Source organism: Centruroides sculpturatus, unplaced genomic scaffold (assembly GCF_000671375.1).
Source record: "Centruroides sculpturatus isolate CEXI.00-Female unplaced genomic scaffold, Cexi_2.0 scaffold654, whole genome shotgun sequence".
Classification (NCBI taxonomy): Eukaryota; Metazoa; Arthropoda; class Arachnida; order Scorpiones; family Buthidae; genus Centruroides; species Centruroides sculpturatus.
The window spans coordinates 321,782-345,254 of NW_019384883.1; the positions used below are offsets into that span (position 1 = coordinate 321,782).

At 29.5% G+C, this 23,473-nt stretch overlaps 1 protein-coding gene and 1 long non-coding RNA gene across 2 annotated transcripts in view; one reads left to right on the forward strand and one right to left on the reverse strand.

The window, feature by feature from the left end:
* LOC111631082 overlaps positions 1-5,576 on the reverse strand; it is a 40,065-nt gene extending 34,489 nt beyond the window's left edge. Inside the window, exons 1-3 of the mRNA XM_023375275.1 lie at positions 5,431-5,576; positions 5,008-5,102; positions 3,370-3,383 (exon numbers count right to left, since the gene is read on the reverse strand). Of these exons, the coding sequence (XP_023231043.1) occupies positions 3,370-3,383; positions 5,008-5,095 (102 nt within the window). The 5' untranslated portion in view covers positions 5,096-5,102; positions 5,431-5,576. The remainder of the gene's footprint in view (positions 1-3,369; positions 3,384-5,007; positions 5,103-5,430) is intronic.
* On the forward strand, positions 3,390-14,333 carry LOC111631086. The gene is made up of 3 exons (XR_002757639.1): positions 3,390-4,297; positions 13,705-13,786; positions 13,855-14,333. It is a non-coding gene; the product is annotated as an uncharacterized LOC111631086 (long non-coding RNA).
* The last annotated feature ends 9,140 nt before the right edge of the window (positions 14,334-23,473 follow it).

Below are 23,473 nucleotides of genomic sequence, written 5' to 3' on the forward strand. Positions count from 1 at the left end.
TGCCTATAACAATAATAATAATTCTAAATAATAAGAATTATTATTAGGCTATATTTATTTATTATTTACTATATTATTATTATTATTATTATCATCATATAATTTAAATTAATAAAATATAAATTAGACCTCATGTATAGAAAAATGTTTTTACAAGTTAAAATAGTTATTTTATTCTAAGCTAATTTTGCATGATACGAAGGATTATAAATGTTTTATTATATATCATAAATATAGCCTATAATTTGATAATGCTTTGTAAATTAATTGGAACTGTCGTTTGATAAACTAATATTAAAAATATAGTCCTTTAAATCAGTGGTCCGCATATTGATGCCGATACTTGAGTGTTACCGGTACGTATTAGTAAATGGTAGTTTTTATCTGTGATTTACAAGATCTCGTCGACAAAATCAGAATTTCATTTAAAAAATGTCAAAGTAAAATAAATATAGTATATAGTTATCTGCAAAAAAACAATAAATTACCGATAAAAATGTTTGCATTTTATATATTCCATTACAACCCAAAAATATTTATCCACTAGTACAACATCTTATTGTGCTTTGACTTCCTGAGTGTAAATCTCACTTTTTAATGAATTGAAATCATCAAGTTTCAAAACGACAAGTGGCAACCTAATTTAGATATCAATCATAAAATTTCTAGAATTCTAAAAAAAAACATGATGCTAAAATGGAATATTATTACTGTAATCATAAATTCTACATTAATCATAAGGAAACTAAACCACAAAATGCTATTATAAAGAATCTTCTTTATCTATCAATGATTATACTTGCTCAATTCTACTATTATTATTACATTTATTCTTTGATTTTAAAATATTGATTTTCAAAAATATAAAAATATTTACATTCCAACAGTTGATTATCTATATATTTAATATAGCTAATATTATAAACTGTGTGTTAATAATTATTATTAACACACAGTTTCTGTATTAATACAAATATTGTATTAATACATAATCTACGCGTTAATTTATCAGAATACAACTTAATGTTAATAAAAATATAATGTATATTTTATGTTAATGTTATATTTCAATATCGATATTCATTATTCAATATCGAATATTCCCAATATGTTTAAAGATAATTAGAGTTATAGAATATTATTAATCTTAAATTGCTATTTAGTTCTTACAATTGAATGTATGATATATTTATAGCGTATGTCTTTCAAAAACAAATAAGAATTAATAAAACATTATACATAAATAAATTACTTTCTTAATTTTATTATCGTTTAAGTTATTTAGTAGGGTATTTAAAAACTACATTCAATGAAGTATACATATGTAAGTAACGATATTCAGATACTAAAAATTAATCAGTTTTGTCAATTTATTTAAAAATTTGTTTATTTTGCTTAAGATGTTAACTTAAAATGTATTAGTTACATCTTTCGTCTACCGCTTTCTCGATTTCAAAGTCAATTAAATGAATATTGAATAATAGCCACGTATTTTCCCTCTCGTATTTAGTTATTGATACAGGGGGAGAAAAAATGTCAACGAGTGAAAGTGTTTCCCGAATTTGTGACGTTAAAATTGGAATGTCACTGACATCATATAAACTACATTGACTGGAAAATCCTGGCACGTGACTAACAAGCGAGGCAAGATGTTCCACACTTGTTAAAGTATATCAAGTTGTACTGTACTGTACTTTACAACTGAAAGAATTACGTCAGCAATCGTCCGGTTACCGGCGGAAGTGACAATTTAAATATAAAAATAAACCCGATTATTGTCTCATAACTTGAAATTTGTGAAAGTTAATTGATAGGAAGATGAAATATTCAAAAATTCCATTAAGTTGTACTGTACTGTACTTTACAACTGAAAGAATTACGTCAGCAATCGTCCGGTTACCGGCGGAAGTCGCAATTTAAATATAAAAATAAAATTTAAAAATCGAATGTATATTATGACCGAAAAGACCGAAAGTTTATATATACAATAGTTAATCGAGGTGTTCGGTTCGTAAGTTTATATTTGTTCTTGATTTTCATCCATTTAGATCGGGTGTGAAATATGAAATTTGCAGCCTAATTACTTGATTAAAATGGCGTGAAATGAATACAATAATAAAAAAAAAATAAGCGTTAAGTGAATTGAAGAAAAGATTATNATAGAAAAAATTAATAAAAAGAAAAATTCATAAAAGAGTGAAAATGTCAGCAGAAAAGTAATCTGAAAAGCAAAACCAAACGAATGTTTGTGATTAATGCCAGCCGGCAAGTGTAGTTGGAATTTTTATGTTTTTGTATAGATTGTTTGTTCGACCTTGAAGAGTCTGCTCTGCCGTATTAGTGGAACGGTGTAAACATCGAATACTGTTCACAAACCAGTGTATTGCATCACTAGAGGCAAAGCATCGTTACCGAAGCATAAAACACAAATAATGTCAAAAAAACGGTTTAAAGGTAAGACTCATCGAAAAATAATTTAACGCCTAAAGACATTTTCCTTTATTAATGGAAATGTAGATCCTGGATAGTACTTGAAAGTTTTAAATGAATAAAAACTTTGATAATGTTTACCTTTATTAAATAAGAATTATAATTACGTATTTATACAAGACTAATACGTGAAAGTTAAATTATAACGTTGGCTCTCGATCTTCGAAACACATCACGAGAGACACGGACCTCAAGATCAACTTCGATTTTCATGGAAAAAGGCAATTTCATTTATCAAAAAACTTGATCGTCCTGTGTTGCTAGGACTGTATTTCGTCGATAAGGCAACGGCCATCTAATCTTCGCGTAGCCCTATACTCAATCGAATGGGAACGTTGATAAAATGACGCCATAGACTCTGTATTGTATTATCTCGTCAATCGTTTCCTGTTAATTCAATAACCGGATAAGATATTTTGTTAATATCTTAGGACAGTTATGTCTCCAATTTATCCGAATGAGATGTACAAAGTAAATTATTAAAATGCTAAATGTAGTAAAATTATTTTGTTCTTTGTCTTATATTTTATTATTAATCATTGAGGATAGGAAGATAAATATTTTTATTCGGAGAAAATACTTCCTCTATTTATCTCAGAGCAAGAACAGTTTATGGTACAGTACATACGCCACAACATTGTGAAAATGCATAAATTTACATACATAACTATACATTTAATTTCGACTATATAATGGCACAAGTGTATAGGAAAGCTCTAACTTTATTTTATTATTATTAAACGTAGCAGCGGACTAGAATTCAAAAAATTAAAAATATTTTTTATTTATTAATATTTTTGTTTATAGATGATTATTAATTTCAATTCTAGCATCGCCCTTTTATAATCAATAAAATGTTAATAACAATTTAGTACTCACCTGATTTTCATTTCCTTTTTGAAAGCAATAGAATAAAAAAAAAAATAAAATAAAATATTACATTATATAATATTTTCAGATCTACAAAAAAAGCATTCGTAAGTAGCAAATTCAGATTCCATCAGCGACGGTAAAATACATTTTAGGCTAATAGGTAAATTCTGAACGGTAACGTGACATATTAAAATGTTAAGATCAATAACGTGATTTCCACGCGGTTTCCCGGCTAACTTGCACGCGCTACTGCGTGATACATTTTAAAATCGCAAGCGATCACGTGCCGAAGATTGTTTTGACATTTAATACTCGGCTGAATTTATTTTAAAATATAGAGCACCGTTCACGTGACAGAATACGAATTTGCTCGAACAATATTTTAAATAATTTAAATTATTCGCTGTAATATTTTAATATAATAATTTTCGATAAATATTTCTATACGAAAAATATATAATTTAAATTTGCACTAGAAGGGGAATTTTAATTAAATGTTTTCTCTTTTTTTTCCAGTTTGTTCCATTTTTATCATTTTTCTATTTTCTTTCCATAACGAGGAAAAAGAAGAGATGAATGAGGTCATCCTATGTCATATGAATGCTAATGGAAACGCTTCGTCTAATATTACGTCATGTACTACGTCTACTTCGAGTCGAAGACAAAACGTCGATTTTCCGCAAATTTAAACGATTAATCAACCGAATACCTTAATTTATTGATTTAATATTCCATCTCTCGTTCTGTCGTCTTTATTTATAAATAATATAACGCTTTCATTCCTCAGAATCGATTTTTATATTAACTTATTTGAATATTTAAAATTTCACTAGCGTTTACACGTACGATTTGTGGAATGTTAAATTCCTTCATAACGCTAAATGTAGCAATTTAGCATTTAAATTACTAGCGCGTATACTATTAAAATTGTTTGGTAAGTAAATGCATTGTTTTAATAGAAATTCTGATAAAACATTTTATTAATTTTCTGCTTCGAGCGATTTGCATTTTTCGATTATAGTAATATTGATTTAAAATAAATCATTCTATAAATATTTTAAAACATTTATTTCTGAAAATTAATTTATAAACCCGAAAATTCAGCGCCGAAGAGGGGAGGAAATGCGCCACGAAATCCTAAGCAGATTAAAATAATCTTCTGATTTATATCTACAGAAAATATGTTACCCGATTAAATTTATGTACCATCATCTGAAGAGGAATAATAATTTTATTATTATTCCTCTTCAAATATGCCCTTTACGAATAATGGTAAATCCTTTTATGCCATCATTTTTTTATTATGATTATTATTATAACGGACTAATCGCCGTGACGTCATAGATAACTATAATAACTTGACATTTAGTCAAATCGATTTTTCTTTATACTCTCGAGCATTAATCTTTTTTTTTCTTTTTTTCTTTTTACCTTTAAAATATTTACTTGATTGTATTTTTAAACTCTTGACGACCCATTAAGCTTTTTTTAAAAGCGTTATTTAGTCGCTATAGTAACGGAATAATATATTTATTTATTTATTTATTTTCCTTCGTTCTTTAAACATAATTTTTATAGATAAAATTTAAATAGAAAAAAAATCATTTGCTTAATATAAAAAATTGGTTTCCTTATTTGGCTCACCTTTTCTTTCGGCCGTTGGAACTGATTCAACGTTCGAATCCATAAATAAATAATGAAAAATCAGAAATGTTACGAAGAAAAGTCGCATTTTCACGCTAAATAACATAAATAAGTCGTTTTAGTTAATTGCACATAAATGGAGAAATTTTAAAAAATTGTATTAAAAAAATTAAAATTATATCCGATGTCATTTATTTTTATTTTGTGCATGATTTAAATGCATTTTAATGGCAATTTTCTTAATATTCAAAGTGGTGAAATCATAAAATTAGATTGAGAAAATACGCCATGTAAACAAAGCGCCGCGATTAAAAAAAAATGCTTATAAAGAAAAACTCATGCATATTACAAATATTTAAAAATTAAATCGTACATTTTTAATGCTTTGTAATCGATTTACATAAATAAAAATTGTTTACTAACCTTAAAACTGTAACGAAGGCGATTGCAAAGCAGGAAAGCGATCACTCAGGCGTTATAACTACGCAGCGATAGTATGAATAATACGCATGCTCCATCTCAGAATGACGTTTTAAGATGACGAAAAAAAACAGAAGTGACGTAAATGCGGAAAGGTCCATTCTTCAATGACAGGAGGTAAAATTAAAAACTGGATACTCGAAATTTATTTTGCAAACAAATTTTTTAAATGCTTAAAAAATATTTCATGAATAAATTTTAAAAAATAATAAATAAATAAATTATTAAATTAAAGTCGTCTAACGATTTTTCAAATTAATACTGACGTCACAACTCATTTTCAAATTAACTTTTAATTAATTAATTTTAAAGTATTCAAATTTATATACAGAAATGCAATGTTTGAGTAATTGTATTCATTTAATAGTTTTAATTTATTTAATTTTAAAATAGTAACGTATACTTGATCATTATCACAATATAAAAACTTTAAGACACTCCAACTTGTTTATGTCTGATACGTTAAGATAATACAAATTAGAAAACTAGACAACGTCTTGAATATTGCTATTAGTAACAATTCTGTACTTGATATCAATTAATTATTCTATCACTCTACATATTTCTAAATAGAATGGATATTAGTCTGCCGTTTTTTGTTTTATTTGTATAAAATCCGGTTATTCATATTTATTTTAGTATGATTTTAATATTTATATACATATTTAATTCACATTTTTTATCCGTCTAGAATAATTTGTATTCAAGATAGCACGATATTTACGTTTGTTCTTACATTTCTCTGTTTGTCTGGCCAACACAAATAATTCATTTATAGAATGTTAAAATTTTTTCGAATATGGAATTCATGAAGCGTTCTTCGTTTTCTATTTATGTCAATTAAGTAAAAATGTTTTGTCAGATTGTGATATATAATTTTTAATAATCGGCGATGAGATTAGTAAAAATATGTTTACCAAATTACAATAATATTATGGTTCTGTTCAAATTATATTAAGTATTATCACAGGATCGGGATGATCCAATTTTAGATCTACTGTTATATCATCAGATTCGTACAAATAATCGAGTCTTGGAGCAAAATACATATTGGGGTCCTGTAGCAAATTAAATTATAACATTGAAGTTAAGGAAGTGAACGAAAAAAGCATTCGTTTACTTCCTTATAGCTAATTTCTCGGGGATCGGGTCGTTTATCTCTTTTTGCTTTTTCTCTTCTAGACAGCCCTGAATGTTATTCCGATAGTACTCTATATGGCATCAAGACTTTAACCAACGCGCAAAGTTAGAACCAACGCGCAAAGTTAGAACCAACGCGCAAAGTTAGAAGTCAAACCAATTACCATTACTTTAGTACGCGAACATTATTGATTACCTTCTAACAATAACTCCTTGATTGTGAATATAGACATAAGTGATGACGTTTTTAACTGAATAAATTTCTATGATGTCTCAGTTAGAAATTGTTAAGAAGTCTTGTAATAAAATTTTCATAAATCGGTTTCATTATTTTTTTTTCATTAAAAGTTTAAAATCGAATTTAATCATAATAATTTTATACAATCGTGACATTCAATTACATTATTTCTTTTGTAAAAAAATTAAATGTATTTGATATAGTTATGTAATGTGTTTTCAATCATCGATATCTTCTTTCTGTTTATAATTGAGGAAGTTAATAACAGTAACAGACAGTAGCAAATTTTATATTGACGAGTTAGAACTCTTTTTATTATGTAACACAAACTAGTTTACCCACGCATGCTTAATTTAACGATTAGCGTACTACGATTGGCGTCTTGGGAATGCTATAGAAGCGAATAGCGACTAAACTACAAAATGAAAGTAATATAATCTTTGAAGTAATTTCCTTCTTAGTCTATATATATTTTAAATATTTTAATTTTAATTTTTATAATAAGATATTACAAATTTTAAAAACAATGAACAGAAACTCGAAATATTAAATATCTAGGGGAGACCGGGGCAAGATCGGCATGTTAAGCTTTACTTAAATTTTGTGTAATAAATACTGCTGTAAACTGAAAAAAAAGCTTTGCATATTGTCTATTGGAATGTTACCTTACTATAGAACTGGTTAAAATCAGTTTGGAAATAAAAATAATTAAAATAATTACAACTTTACAAGAAGAGAGAAATTGACGAAGTTGCCCCGGGTATAGGGGCAAGATCGGCAACTTCTCTCTTTTTGTAAAGTTGTAATTATTTTAATTATTTTTATTAAAGTTGCCCCTGGTATAGGGGCAACAGTAATGGGGCAAGATAGGCACGTATATAAAATTATGTTATTAACAATGTATAAGTTGGAATTCACTATTAAAACAAAGAAATACAAATCCAACACCCATTTAATATTATTACAACGAAATGCAAGTTCAAAGACATATATACATGAATAACAAATGCAAACATGTTTTCATTTATCATCTGTTTGATTTTTATCCTTTGCTTCTAATGTGGCTTTATGTTGCCGATCTTACCCCGCTAGTCATGATTTCGAAACATTAAGTACAACCCTGAGAACAGAATGCCAAGCCACGATCTGGCCACGTGAATAAGTTGAAGTTACATCCTTCTAACAGGAAAAGTAACTTTCGTTATCATGGAATTATAACAAAACCTGCCAATTCAATATAAATGGAAAAAAAATATTATATGGAATTGAACGAAAATGAAAATTTGCTTGATAATTCAACTACGCTTGTTGGAGAACAATAAAAACACTACACTCAACAAGCCACCAATAAAACTCAACTGCCTAACCTATAACCAAAGTCTCCTTTTAATTTGTTTTTAAAAAAAAGCGCTTGACAAACTTGCCCCGCATGCCGAAGTTGCCCCGGTCTCCCCTATATATGCAAAATAGAATGTCTGTGTGTTTGTTTTCTATACTCTTCTAAACTAGACTGACCGTAACATTCCAGACTCTAAGACCTTGCAGAAAAAGCCATCAGGTAATCTGAACCGCGTTTAGTATCGTAGAAGTATTGTTAAGTCTAGTTATGTTACGATTTTGAACTCGTTTCTAACTACTACTGACTCCCCTATTGCTAGAACTCCAACTAGCTACGTCAGTTTGTTTTGTCTACGCTAACTTCTACTAGTGACATCGTTGTTTTTGTCTCGTACAATTTGCAAGAAGCTCGTGCTGGATTAAATATACATATATATAAAGGTCATTAAATTATTATAATTTATTTTATCAAATTATAATAAAATTATGATGATTACGTCATTTACCATTTTTCACACAATCAGTCCAACTTACTAACCCTAAACCGTTCAAAAATACTTAGAATACTTCTTATCTCCGCCCCCTATCTAATTATATTTTTTATTTGCCATTCTGTGTTAATGAACACGGCTCTAGTCATTTCTCTTTCCCAATTTAATTTTCCCTATTGTCTCCTAAACCACTAGCATCCCGAAGAAAATATACGCTATTACGGAACCTGGACATCCCCGATTTCATTCCCTTCACACTTTGTGATAATATATTTAATGCATTATTATAAAATCAAACGTTGCGTAATAATTAATGAAAGCGCCACTCATATTCTTAATGATAATTTTAAAAAGTGGCAAGAAGCTCCTCCAAAATAATGCTGTTGATTTGAGCTGGCCTAAAATAATCAAACTTTTAATATAGTTTTAATTTAAATGTTTATCCTTATTACTTTTTGCTCGGGCAAGGCCAGGCATATCTGCTAGTATTAATGTATATTCAAGTTTATAGATGATATTTGTTAATTACATTAATTATAATATTATTATTAAGTTAATTGGATTATCTATAATATTTAAAATGCTTAAATTATGATAAAGAATAATTTTTTTATACATAAAATTTTAAAATTGTTATTTTTTCTAAAAAATTAGAATGCATTAAATTGATTTAAATATTGAAGATTTATGTATTATGCTCAATCTCTTACTATACATGGGCAACTTCTAATACATTTCAATATTTACCGTTATAGTTTTAATAACATATATTTTAAAATATACATTTTATATTGTAATTTTACACATTAAAAATAATTATTTACAATTTCAAACACAATCTTCCATATCAAATTATATTAAAGTTTAAACTTTGCATTTTGTAATGACGATTAAACTATTAGGGAATTTTTTCTGTTATATCTATATTTTATTAATGATAAAATTCACATTTTTATTTTGATATTATAACGTAAAGCAAATTATTTTTCATTAATTCACAAACGATATATCATTTAATTTGCATTAAGATAAGTGATAACTACAAAAAAAATCTATAAATTTGAGTCTAATTATTATGATTAAGAATCAGATGATCGACTTACTAACGATGGAAAGGCTACTTTTATTTTAATTTAGTGTTTTATCTTGAAGATTTAAACATACAAAAAAGAAAAAAAAATTAACTGATGTCTCCTTTCAAAATAATTCCATAGGTATCTTGATACATTGCTGCTGTTTATTTTTTCTTTTTTTTTATAATTCACGAAACATTTTTTATCTTTCCATATAAAACTCCTTTCCTTTCTCTTTTTTTTTTTTACTTCCCTCTACCGAATGAAAAACCTTAATGTGTTCTTATACTTAACATTTGTTTAGTATAAGAAAGAGAAAAAAAACAGGTGAAAATAAATCTGGAGAATAGAGCGGTTGTGTCATGATTGTCATCGAAGTTTTGCTTAGAAATCGGTGAGTAGCGAATACAATATGACAGTGTGATGCGTGTTGTCGTGATGTAACGACAGGACTTCTTGTTCCATAATTCTGATCGTTTTCATTTTACTATGTTCTGTAAACGTCTTAAAGCTGATTCACGACGATTCTTCGGCACTTTGATGCTTATTTCTTGCATTTTTTTTAATAAGAATCGAATGAAATAAATTGACGTTATGAATTTCCGGATCATGTCCAAATCCCCGAAAAACGTACGAAAAAGTAAAAGAATGTGAATGTAACAGAAATTATTACCAAAAGAATATACAGAAAAAACAGCGTCGCGACGAGGAGAAATTACAGATAGAAATAATGTATAATATATAACGCCGATGTCGTTTGCGACTCCTGTCTGAAATCTCGGATCAGAAATGTATCTTAGAAATATCATCATTTTAGTTTTGGAAAAAAGGGAACCTCCCCTTGTCTCATTTTTACAACCAAGAAAGTGGTTGGCGATCCACTCTACGTTCTCTTCATCAAATCGATATAATTTCCTGAAATCGGCAGTTATCGTATTGTTTCTGGGTCTATACTGCTTAGTTTTTCTTGACAACATTGTTGGATACAACAAAGCCATTTTCTCTATGTTGAAAATCGAAAATATACGAATATGAAACCTTTTACTTGTGTTTTAAAGATGGCTGTAGAGCTAACTTCAATGTTTTGAAGTATTTACTTAAAAAAAGGAAGCTTTTACTAATTTTTATTCACAGATTTATAAGCATTTACTAGTCTTATAATCGAAGTGAATAAAACCAAGCTTTTACTTTTTGCTTTTACTACCTTTTACTGTTATAAAAGCATTTACTAACTTTTATTCATCAAACTTCTAGTAAACGCTAGAAAAATTGTAGTAGAAGTATTTACTACTTTTTATTCAACCGGCCCCATGACTTGACGTTATCAAACAAAACGTCGAGAGGAGTTAAAATAAAGTATTGTACGTCGCGAGCACGAGATGAGTGCAAACGACTAGAATTTTCGGGGGCCGTGTCAGGGGAAGCGAACCCTAAGCTAGTGTGTTTTAATAGTACGGGCAGTCGTAAATTAAATGGAAAAATAGAATAGAACTTGCGCAGTCTCTAAGCAGTTTCGGAAGAAGGACATCCAGGAGAAAATGCAAGTGAACAATCGATGGGATAAAAGCCTAGTGTCTTTGATTCCGCAGTTATATATGAGGATTTTAGCGAATTAATGAATAGAATTCTGATTGATGTAGAAAGATCTTCCTTCTTCGTTTCTTAAATTAGTCATCCTCAGTTTCCAGATATCAGAAGACAGATTAGGACGCGAGAGAAGCTGATCGTCCGAATACCATTTGATATCTAATTTTGACTTCGTCCGAGAATTGTTTATTTAATCTTAGCTCTTTCTATAGTATTTTAAGTTTGCAAGATGGCCGAGCGGTCAAGGTGTCAGCCTGCCGCTCTGGCAGGGACCCGGGAGATCAGATCTGGACGGGTCGAAATATCCCCATAAATTTTCCATTTTCCGAGGAGTGGACCGTTCGGATACGTCTTGGCTCCGTCCCTCACCACCCAGTCAAGTCACCTCATTGTGGGCCTTGCCGAAATCATAACGAGTTTGCTAAAAAGAGGCCCTCATAGTGCTCACATTGCGGAAAGGGTTTTAAAAAAAGTATTTTAAGCTAGTGTGTTTTAATAGTATTGGCAATCAGGAATTTCAACGAATCTGTTACGACGTTCTTCCTTCTATTAATTTGAAATTATTTATCAAAAGTTTATTCTAATTTTTTAATTTTATGCCTGTGTTTCTGTTATGTCTTCTCAACTGAGATTATCAAGGACATTCCCAATTTCACCTAGTTAACTTCGTCTGAGTTCCGCATTCGAAATCAACGCCATCCCGGGGCATCCATCTCACCGAGGATAAATCACACACATCCGGACCTAGAGACATTTCTGAAGTTATTTCGGAAAACTATTATATCATCAGTGGATAATCGACTTTTTTTAAAAGAGTTTAAGCCACTCAAAAACTTGTCCTGCTGAGGGCATGCTTTCTGAAAGTTTTCGGTATCATTTCATATGGCCCCGTCAGATATTTACAAGTTTAACATATAATTTGATACATACAGGCATTCAAAAATCGCAATACAATTAGGAAGAAAATCAAGCAACTCGATTATTACAAATGGAAATATCTTGAATATCTCGATTTTGACAATTTTTAAAGTTACTTATTCGAGTAGCGATCGCTCCGATGCTACTTTGAGCAATAGTTTGTTCGGATATTTCTGTAAATCTACTAATGGCTTATTATTCGATGCGCGATGCTCAGAGGATGAATATGAGAATTGGCTTATTATCTTGCATTTGATCTGTTTTTCTAAATCTAGCTATTGGAAATTAATTTTATAGTACAGGTATTATATTATAAAATATGATTTTACGAATCTTTACATCGCTTTTTCTTGAGATTAAAATTTCAAATCCGTAAACAGATGATGTAAAGAAATAGTAGGCTATATTGTTTTTTTTCTTTTTTTTGTACTCTAGAATTAGGTACTCTTTTTTCTAAGTTATAGTTTTACCATGTCTATAATTTGTACCTTTGTGTATTGGTTTATAATGTATACTTCCTAATATTTTTCTTTGTAAACTTTCATAAGTAACATTTAATCATTTTTAACATTCTAGTAAGTTGATTATATAGGCCTAATTATAGTTTGAATTATATTTTTTGGTTAGATTATCAAAGCAGCATTGACATTATTGACTTGATCAGAACTAATTGAATTATATTTGGTAACACGAGTTAAAATTTACTTTGTGAATAGATTATCTGTCAACATAGATTGAATTAATATAATCGTTATCAAGTTAGTAATGCAAATGCGCCTTTACAATATACTGAATAAGTTAAACATAGTGTGAAAGTTAAAGTATAATGCATAAATAATAAACGAATACAAGAATTTTGAAAAAACACAAAAATCTGTATAGGCCTATTACATATTTTTAACTTCTTCGATAATGTATTCTCGTTTATGGAAAATTTTCGTCTGAATCGAAGAATGTTTTCTGGAATCTGAGATTAAAAAAAGGCTGCCTTGACTTCAAATCTCTATTAATGATTTTATTAATTCAATGTGTTTCACTAAAGCGTCAGTTATAAACAATTTATAGCTCATTCCCTATCAAAAGAAGGCCTACCTAAATTGTTTGTTTTCTCACAGTATGTTGTAGTCTTCTTACTGCTCTAACAGAATGAATAAGCAACAATTTGTGATATTTTCCTGCATATTATACTGTTATTGTGTTTTTAAATGATTTAGGAACAGAATTACAATATGAAACTGTCTTATTCCAAACTATTAAAAATGAGGTATTCGATGCAAACTAGAAGAAGCCGCTGATAATAAAGCTTTGATCATTAAAAATTATTTTAAAATAAAGTTACATAATATTAAGCAATAAAGTTGAAGAATGTTGGTTGTCTCTAACGTTGGAAATTCCTGTTCAGTGACATAGTCGAATTCTTTAATACTTACAGATGAGGAAGCTGCAGCAATTTCATCAATTAATATCTCCTCTGATTTTTTTTTCTTTTTTTGAACAAGAAAGACATTTAACAAGTAAGTAAGCTAGACATTTTCGTTTCAAATGTTCTTCTTGTAACACTTCGATTTCTCTTTCATTGTAGGGAAAAGATAGAAGTCTGTGGGGACAAGATCGGGAGAGTAAAGAAGTTAAGAAAGCATTGTTATGGTACCTATTACTTCTAAAGTAAGACCATCTTGGTCAAATATTCATTTATCAGGAACGAGCGATTGAGGCCGAATGTAAAAGCCATAGCAACGAAAATCTTTAAAGACATTACAAGAAAAGGCTTCCAGGATTACTTTGGAAGTAATAGGTCTACGAGTATAGTGTGCATGTTCGCTTGCAGAAGTGTGTATTTGCAGAAAGCGATTATTTTGAAAGTGATGTGACGTTAAGAGTTGCTGTGTTGTGTAATAAAACCTGGACCAAAAATTTCATTCGTGCTTTACTCGACCTCGTATATTTGTTATAGTTTCTTACATAAATAAACTTCATTTAGTCTTTTATTGTATTCTTACATATCATCAGATTATTTACTATACTCGTGCTATGTTTAATAAAAGACGAATCCAGGAGCAAATCTTAGGGGCAATTTTACTTCATATAATTAAATAAATAATGCATATATTTTTTATTGTTTTAATAATTACTTAGATTAAACTACATAAACAACATAAATGTAACAATACTATATTAAAAAGTAAAAGTAAAATATTAAGATATAAATACAGTATTATTTTAAATAAATAACAAAATTTCTGTCAGTCCTGTGTTGTTATCTCCTCATGCCCTCTTTTAAGTCATTCAAAAAGTCCTAGATAAATCAATGATGCCAAAATCATACCTCTAAAAAGTTTAAAGTCTCACTTGATTGTGCAAGCCATCAATATTAAACACGTTAGTTTTGGTTTCTCTTTTAAAAAGCATAAGTATTCTCCTAATATTATTATAAGTGTTGTTATAATTGTTATATAAGTTATAACAGTTCCTGACGAGTTACCAAACTTGTGTGAAATTTGACATTATCGTGGTAAAACATTATCGTGGTAAAACTGTTTTGTTGATTAATTCTGGCCGCCTTTTCTGTTTGATGATATTACTCAATTTGTTTACTCGATGGCAGTACACTTTCGAATCAATTGTTAAATTGTCTGGTAAAAGCTCCAAAAATAAAATTTCCTTAAAATCCCACCAAAGAGATCATCTCTCTTTAAGAACATGCGGAACCCATATATCAAGATTTGAAAAGAAACCAATTTGTTTCAAGTAATCATAAACAGTTCAATTTGACAAATTTAATCTCTTAGTGATTTCACGTGTTGTTATTCGGCAGTTTGCTTCAATCAGTACCTTTATTTTGTTTTCATTGGCTTCAACTGGCCATTCAGAACGTGGTGCAACTTCAATATTGAAATTGCCAGAACGAAATTTTGTAAACCAGTTTTAGCACTGTCATTCTGTCAATACATCTTCTCCATAACGTCACACTATTTTTTTCTCGCTTGAACAGCATTCTTACCTTTTCGGTAATAAAAGAGCAAAATATGCTGAAAATGCTGCTTTCGATCTTCCATATTTGATGGGACACAAAAAATAAACAATTGTACAAAATCAAACAAAATTTTTTACAAATAAGCCTTAAAATGCTAGCTGTCAAAATGTATGATCATAATACGGTTTAGAATGAAAATGGCGGGAAAAATACGACTAATCCGTCTAGTGGTAAAAAAAAAACGAAATTACTTTCCGAACAACCCAATATATTTTTAACCAATTTGATTATATAATAGTTTTCAAATTAATATTTTATTACATTACCATACCTGTGATATGAAAAAGAAGGCGATAAGAAGCATACAGTATATTGTTATGGCTAAAAATATTTGAACAAAAACATATATCTAAACTGCATTTCAATCACAAAAAGCTTGCAGCTTGGGAAGAAAATAAGTTTAAATAGTCAGTTTTTATCTATTGTTCTTCAGGACACAAAATATTGAAGCAATCTACTAATGATTCAAAATAATCAAATATTAAAGAAATGGACAGTTTGTATCTCAAGAATTAGATGATCAACTGCTTGAATACTTTCATCTTTCAGAAACAAAAATGTAATAATTAATGAGCAATTATTTGTTGTGACATCGTTACAATGCCGGGCTGCAATTTTTAATCATATTTTTTAATTTGTTTAATTTAAATATATGTTCTCCACATCAAATTACTATTGTAGTGTCTTGCCCCTGTACATCATACTTTTCCTGATAACAATTGTCATACAACTCTATCGTTAGAGGAAAAGTATAATGCACAGAGACAAGACACTACTAAAATCAAGAGCATATATTTTAAATTAAATAAATTAAAAACATGATTAAAAACTGCATCCTGGAATTAAGACAATCTCACAATATTTCTTGTTCGTTACATTTAATTCTTATAGTTTTAGGTACTTAAATTTAGTACCTCATTCAGTTTAGTGCCAATTTCAGAAACGAACAAATATTGGCGCTAAATCGAAGTTTTAAGCGTATGTAAATTTTATACAATGTTCACAGTTTGTGAAATTCATATTTAATCCACCACCTGAATGAAATTTTTGAATGCTTCAATACACAATAATAGCTGAAAGGAGAAGTGACTCTTCTCGTTCAGTGATCACTAAGAGGTACTTTATACAATGATCAACCTCCATACAATGTCTGACTTTCATTTTTAATACATAATCAAGGTTTAAAGATAACGAATTACCAATTCTATGAAAAAAATGTGATAAAGTTCTCTACTGTTGTAAATAAATACAGTGACGCCTCGGTAGTCGAACTTAATTCGTTTTGAGTACCAATCTGTTCTGGTACCAAACGAATATTTCCTGTAAGGAATTATGTAAATTAGATCAATCAGTTTCATTCCCCAAAAATATATTTATAAAAGCATTTTAACTAGAATTTAACAAGAAGTTTGCAAGGTTAGCATTTATAAATTATAAAAAATAAACCTAAACATATTGAGCAATTATTTATTGTGACATCATCACAGTGTCTGGCTACAATTTTAATTTTAAAAAATTACGTGACTTCCGGTACAGCCCGGAAGTTCGTCTATAGTTAATCGACGTTTCCAGCTCCTAAGCTTTCGATATCTGGTCTCGATTTTAATCTGTCTAACTCTGTTCTCGAGATTAACGAAGGACAGACAGACTGGATGACAGTGGGAATGTATAGGTCTGAAATTTGAAAAATGCAACCCAATAAATATACGAAATAAATGCAAATTTATCCTCTCTTTACCTGTAACTTTGATGGCGTATGTGGAAGGTGATGAGGAGGCGAAGAGGAAGAGAGATGTTATTGTTTGGAAGACTGAAAATTTCCTTTGTTTCANAATATGAGGTATTTGATGAATAACCTTTTTAAAGTTTCGATATTTTTTAAAAAAGTTTAAAAGAGAAAATAGTGCCTCGGCAGAAACAATTTGAAAGGTTAGTGTTGTATAAAAAATGATGTTGTGATGATGGTGGTATGAAATGTTCCCGTTTACGCGGTCTAAAAGAACACAGCACACACTTCCTTTTTAACAATAACAATACAATGACACTTTAATGTCTCCAAATCAGCGAGTGACTCTCTGGCACTCCACAATCGAACAACACTCAGGCACCCGACAATTATTGGTAATTACAATACTGGTTCTTGACCAGCCACGCAGCTACCCACTCTGGTTAGCTCCCTGGTCAGTACTGCGGTCAGCACTCCTCTCAGCACTGCCTCCACACACAACTCTGACTCTACACACACCCAAAGGGAAGCACACAAATTTTCCCTCTCTCACCATTTTTCCCTCTCTAGGCGGGACAATCTCCCCCACATTCTTGGGGATACTGTTACCTCACCTACCTGACACGTGTGACCAAGCTGTGGACCACCACTTGCTGACATCCACACACCTGACACATGTCTGACACATGTTACNAAGATATCTTTAGATCTTTCTGAAATCTGTGTTTTAGATCTTTCACCCAAAAGAGGAAGGCCAAATATATTAAAATATTCAATAACTTCTATTATGTTACCATTAGACTACTAACAAAAGAACCATTTTTAAAATTAATTGTGTATTTCTGATTCTATATACAGTAACTAGTTAAAATATAACATAATTTAAATTATTCAACGATCATTAGCTGTATTAATATTAAAATCCAGACGAATTAAATACTTTATTGTTAACAATACATTTTTAAAACAGTTTTATTTACTCTATTTTACTAATACAAAAGCAAAAATATATAAGATATATGTATAAAAACGGTGAAAAGCTGAAACATCGATCGATAACATAAAGTAAAAAGTAACTCTTTTATTTTATTCATCTAAGCAGTGAAATATTTTTTCTTTCGTTGAAAAATGGATAATGATTACAAGTACTAGCGAAATCAAAGCTTTTATCAATTACTCACCTAGCAACTTAATTAATAGACATTGCATAATATACGTCACAAATTACGCCTGCTGATAATATAAAACATTTTATAAAGTATCTGTTAAATATGCTTACGTCAGAGTATATTTCACATTTAAGAAATTTTATATGTAAAATATTGGCTATTTTTATTCGAATCTTTATTGAAACTTTTCAAAATTACAAATAATTTTTAATTCAAAACATTATCACTATTAGATCATTTGTTAAATTATGTGTATGTGTATGTGTTCTCTAACTTGTTTTAAAAAACTATTTTAAATTGAAAATATAAATGTTAATCTTCTGATATAGAAAATTTAAAAAAAGTTTCTTTAATGAATAATTTATTTACTACAGATAAAAAGTAACAATACTGTATATAAATCTGATGCTAATAACTAAAGTAAAAACTGTGCGTATGATCTATTTAGTCTACTCATATTTTAATACTAGAAAAAACAAACATGAATATAATCTAAAAAANATTAATCAAAATCATGGTTGTAAAATGTAAATTTGTTTTTGACTTTTTTCTAATAAATTTAATTATTTTTTATTGAAATAAGTCACTTTTTAAATACACAATTAATTTTGAAAATGGTCTGTCATTTGACATCTGGAAAACACATTTACTTGAATTCTACAAATAAAATTTTTACAATCGTAGAAAATATTTATATTATAAGACCACATACATCTATTGCATAATACATTATGTGGTCCACTCATGATGATTATTGATTTGGATTCCAAACATAAAATGTCAATGATTTTAAAACACACTTATACTTTGGATAAGTAAAAATAACTTAAGTATGTAATGTTAATTAATTATTGCATAAAAATATTTTTATAATTTAAGCAGTTCTTTGACTATTTCTGATTTCTATTAAATTAAACATGTATCCTTGAAATTAGCTGAATTTATTTACTTATTTAAAAAAACCTTGTAATTGTAAAAATGTATGTTGATTTTAATGGATACTTGATTTATATTGGTAAGGACTCTGGTTCTAAGGGTGACTGTTAAATTCAGATTCTATTTACTGTACTTGGTATAGCATGGCCAAAATGACCCTGCTACAAATAAATTTAATCAATATTGTACTGTGTATATTTTAATATTTTATCGCATGCATAATAATTTAAGTAAAATACAATATTTTTTTAATTGTAATGTTTTACTACAGTCAAGCATTTTCAACATTAATTATGTATTCATGATTTATATTAATTTTTTTTTTCCAGTATGTAAATATTGATTTCAAAGTAATTAATCTTCAGTATGACTATTCTTACCGAGAACATAGTGTTATCTCGAACAAGAGCTCAAGATTTAAACAGTGTGCGGAAATTAAATTGTTGGTAAGTTTGCAGTTTTATAAATGTTACATTAGTGGTAGAATTGCTATAAATTTTCTTAGAATAATCTGTAGAGTAATAAATAAGTTATAAACTTTAACATGATAGAAACTGATGTTAAAGACATTTGAACTGTTGTATAAAAAATGATGTTGTGATGATGGTGGTATGAAATGTTCCCGTTTACACGGTCTAAAAGAACACAGTACACACTTCCTTTGTAACAATAACAATACAAAAAAACACTTTAATGTCTCCAAATCAGCGAGTGACTCTCTGGCACTCCACAATCAAGCAACACTCAGGCACCCGACAATTATTGGTAATTACAATACTGGTTCTTGACCAGCCACGCAGCTACCCACTCTGGTTAGCTCCCTGGTCAGTACTGCGGTCAGCACTCCTCTCAGCACTGCCTCCACACACAACTCTGACTCTACACACACCCAAAGGGAAGCACACAAATTTTCCCTCTCTCACCATTTTTCCCTCTCTAGGCGGGACAATCTCCCCCACATTCTTGGGGATACTGTTACCTCACCTACCTGACACGTGTGACCAAGCTGTGGACCACCACTTGCTGACATCCACACACCTGACACATGTCTGACACATGTTACAAATGAACTTAACATGAACTATAATGAAACTGCTGAATTATTTAACTTTTCTTTTAAATATAAACAACACATTAACATTTTGAAGTAATAAATTACTTTATTTTAAACAAAGCCCTAAAAGTTAATAAAACTTGGCAATGTAAATAAATTCTGGTATATTCAGGAACCCATCTTTTTGTTAAAAAGAAATGTCTCTAGTCAAAATTAAGTCTAAAATCTAGTCTAAGAGTTTAAGCTGACGATGGTCAGCTTAAACTCTTAGAATAACATAGAAAGTATAAATTAATAATCTTCATTTTTTTTTATAATAAAAAGTTAGCTCCTTGAAATTAGCTGAATTTATTTACTTATTTAAAAAAACCTTGTAATTGTAAAAATGTATGTTGATTTTTAATGGATACTTGATTTATATTGGTAAGGACTCTGGTTCTAAGGGTGACTGTTAAATTCAGATTCTATTTACTGTACTTGGTATAGCATGGCCAAAATGACCCTGCTACAAATAAATTTAATCAATATTGTACTGTGTATATTTTAATATTTTATCGCATGCATAATAATTTAAGTAAAATACAATATTTTTTTAATTGTAATGTTTTACTACAGTCAAGCATTTTCAACATTAATTATGTATTCATGATTTATATTAATTTTTTTTTTCCAGTATGTAAATATTGATTTCAAAGTAATTAATCTTCAGTATGACTATTCTTACCGAGAACATAGTGTTATCTCGAACAAGAGCTCAAGATTTAAACAGTGTGCGGAAATTAAATTGTTGGTAAGTTTGCAGTTTTATAAATGTTACATTAGTGGTAGAATTGCTATAAATTTTCTTAGAATAATCTGTAGAGTAATAAATAAGTTATAAACTTTAACATGATAGAAACTGATGTTAAAGACATTTGAACTGTTGTATAAAAAATGATGTTGTGATGATGGTGGTATGAAATGTTCCATAAATATTCAAAAATCTTAGCAACGAGTTGAGTAACTTTCCTGGAAACAACGTTTAAAATTGCTTGTGGCACCATCTATTATACTATTATTTTATTAAATATTTTTGCCATTTTATAATTAATTATTATAAAATGGCAAAAAGCTTAATTTTCAGATTAGAGATGAGTTTTATATAAAAAACAATTGTAAATGCTATTAATGAGTAAAATCTTCATTAAGTCTGATTCCACTCGAGATATAATACGTGACTTTTCTATCTTCCCTCCACAACCTCTGGAGGGAACTCTCCAACCTTTAACCACCAAAATTTAATAGCATCAATCCGCCTAATACACAAACCTCGATGCAAAATTTGAGACATTTTCGATATAATGCACAGGAGTTCAATGGCGCGTTATAGCTTCATGAGGCCCAGGCAAATTTGAATTAGTGGATCAGTATTCAAGCATTTTTCTTCGAAAGAATTTTTAGGGAATCCCCCGAATTGTCGTTCGTTTTTTAACTCGACCTATGCGCTGTGCCAGTACACCCTACGCCTGAGCCACACCGGCAATCTAGGGTCCTCAAATATGCCCCAAATTTAAATTTCGATACTCTTACTCAGTTGCGGAGTCGGAGTCGGAGTCGCCGGAGTTGAATGTTTTTGGGTGGAGTCGGAGTTGGTAAAATTCTTTCGACTCCTGCGACTCCGACCTCGAAGTTTACTATTGGTAAAATGTGAAGTAAGAAAAATACTTTTTAATTAATTAGTAGGCTATCTACAGAAATTTCTCAGAAAACGGACATTTAATTTAGATATCAAAATGATATTAACCCATGAAAGCTATTTCATAGCAAAATGCGAACTGGGCTTTATAGTTGCAAAATGCACGGTACTAAATGGACTATGAATGTTTAAATAACATTTTCGTGGAGTTTATTTTTATTCAAAGATAATCTCATTTAATGTATTTAAATTAATAAAGTGTAAGAAAATATTTAAAATTAGAAAGTAATATGAAAAACAAATGTAGTCTAATGTATTTAATAATTTATACTTCTGAAAAGTTAAATATACAGGGTGATACAAAACTCCATGTCAATATTTTAGGGATAGATTTTAAGGTCAAAAATAAACTTAAAATCCTCTTTAAAAGTTTTAAAATTCCGCTTTGTTTTCGAGATCTGGCCTGTCAAAAAGTCATATCAGAAACCAATTTTAAATATTTCACCAAAAGGATACAACTGTTCACTTTCCATTTCTGTTACTAACATGTACAGTACAAACTGAAGCTTTATTTTAAATGTTGAAATTATCTATACAGTACTAATATTATAAAGAGGTAAAGTTTGTAAGTTTGGATATAGGAGATAATCTCCGAAACTACTCATCCGATTTCAAAAATTCTTTCACCAATATTTAGAATGGACCTTCAGGGTGGACATAGGCTGTATATTATTCCGTTAAACATTCATGTAAATTAAAATATATCATCTAGGTAAGCGTTATATTTTTGATGTCAGCAAGTGGCGAGGGGCAAGGCGCGTACGTATACGAGATAGGTAACCGCGCGACGCAGTCGCGTGGTCGGCGGGATACACAGTGCAGTTGTCCGAACTTGTATCGAAATTCCCTCCCCCGCGAAGGAGAGGGACAAAATTAAGGCTTACCGTGAAGTACTCGTCTTCTATTATACTGTACTATTTTAGATGCGGATTTTTGCGTTTTTGATTGCGTTTTAATAGGATACGTCAAGAGAATGTACACTAAGAAGAGATTTTTCGAAATTCCCTCCCGCGGGGAGTGTTATATAGATAAATTTATAATAGATACATTTTGAGCCACATCAACGCGTAGTCGTGTACAGCTAGTTTTTAATAAATGGAAATTGAACTTATTATAAACGAGTATTGAGCTTCAATTACCATGTAGGCCTACTGTACTTTTATAAGAAGTAAACGCGCATATCTACGAAGGCCATTTTGAGCAATTCTTGTAAATTATTGTTTGATTTTAAAAAAGAGAAAAGTTATTCAAAGTATTTTTTTATAAGGCAATACATTTATTGTAGTAGTTCTATTTGTGCAACATTTACTTACCTCAGTTTGTTGACAGAAGAATAAAAACTGCAAAATTACGTTAAAAAGTTGACAAACGGAATTTAAAAACGTTTATAGACGATTTTAAGCTTATTTTTGACCCTAGAATCTATCTCTAAAATATTGGCACATAGTTTCGTTACACTCTATATAATAAAACTTCGATAATTTTCATTCCAGTGAATTTTATCATATTTAGATATGATAAGTTTATAAAATTGAATTTACGACTGC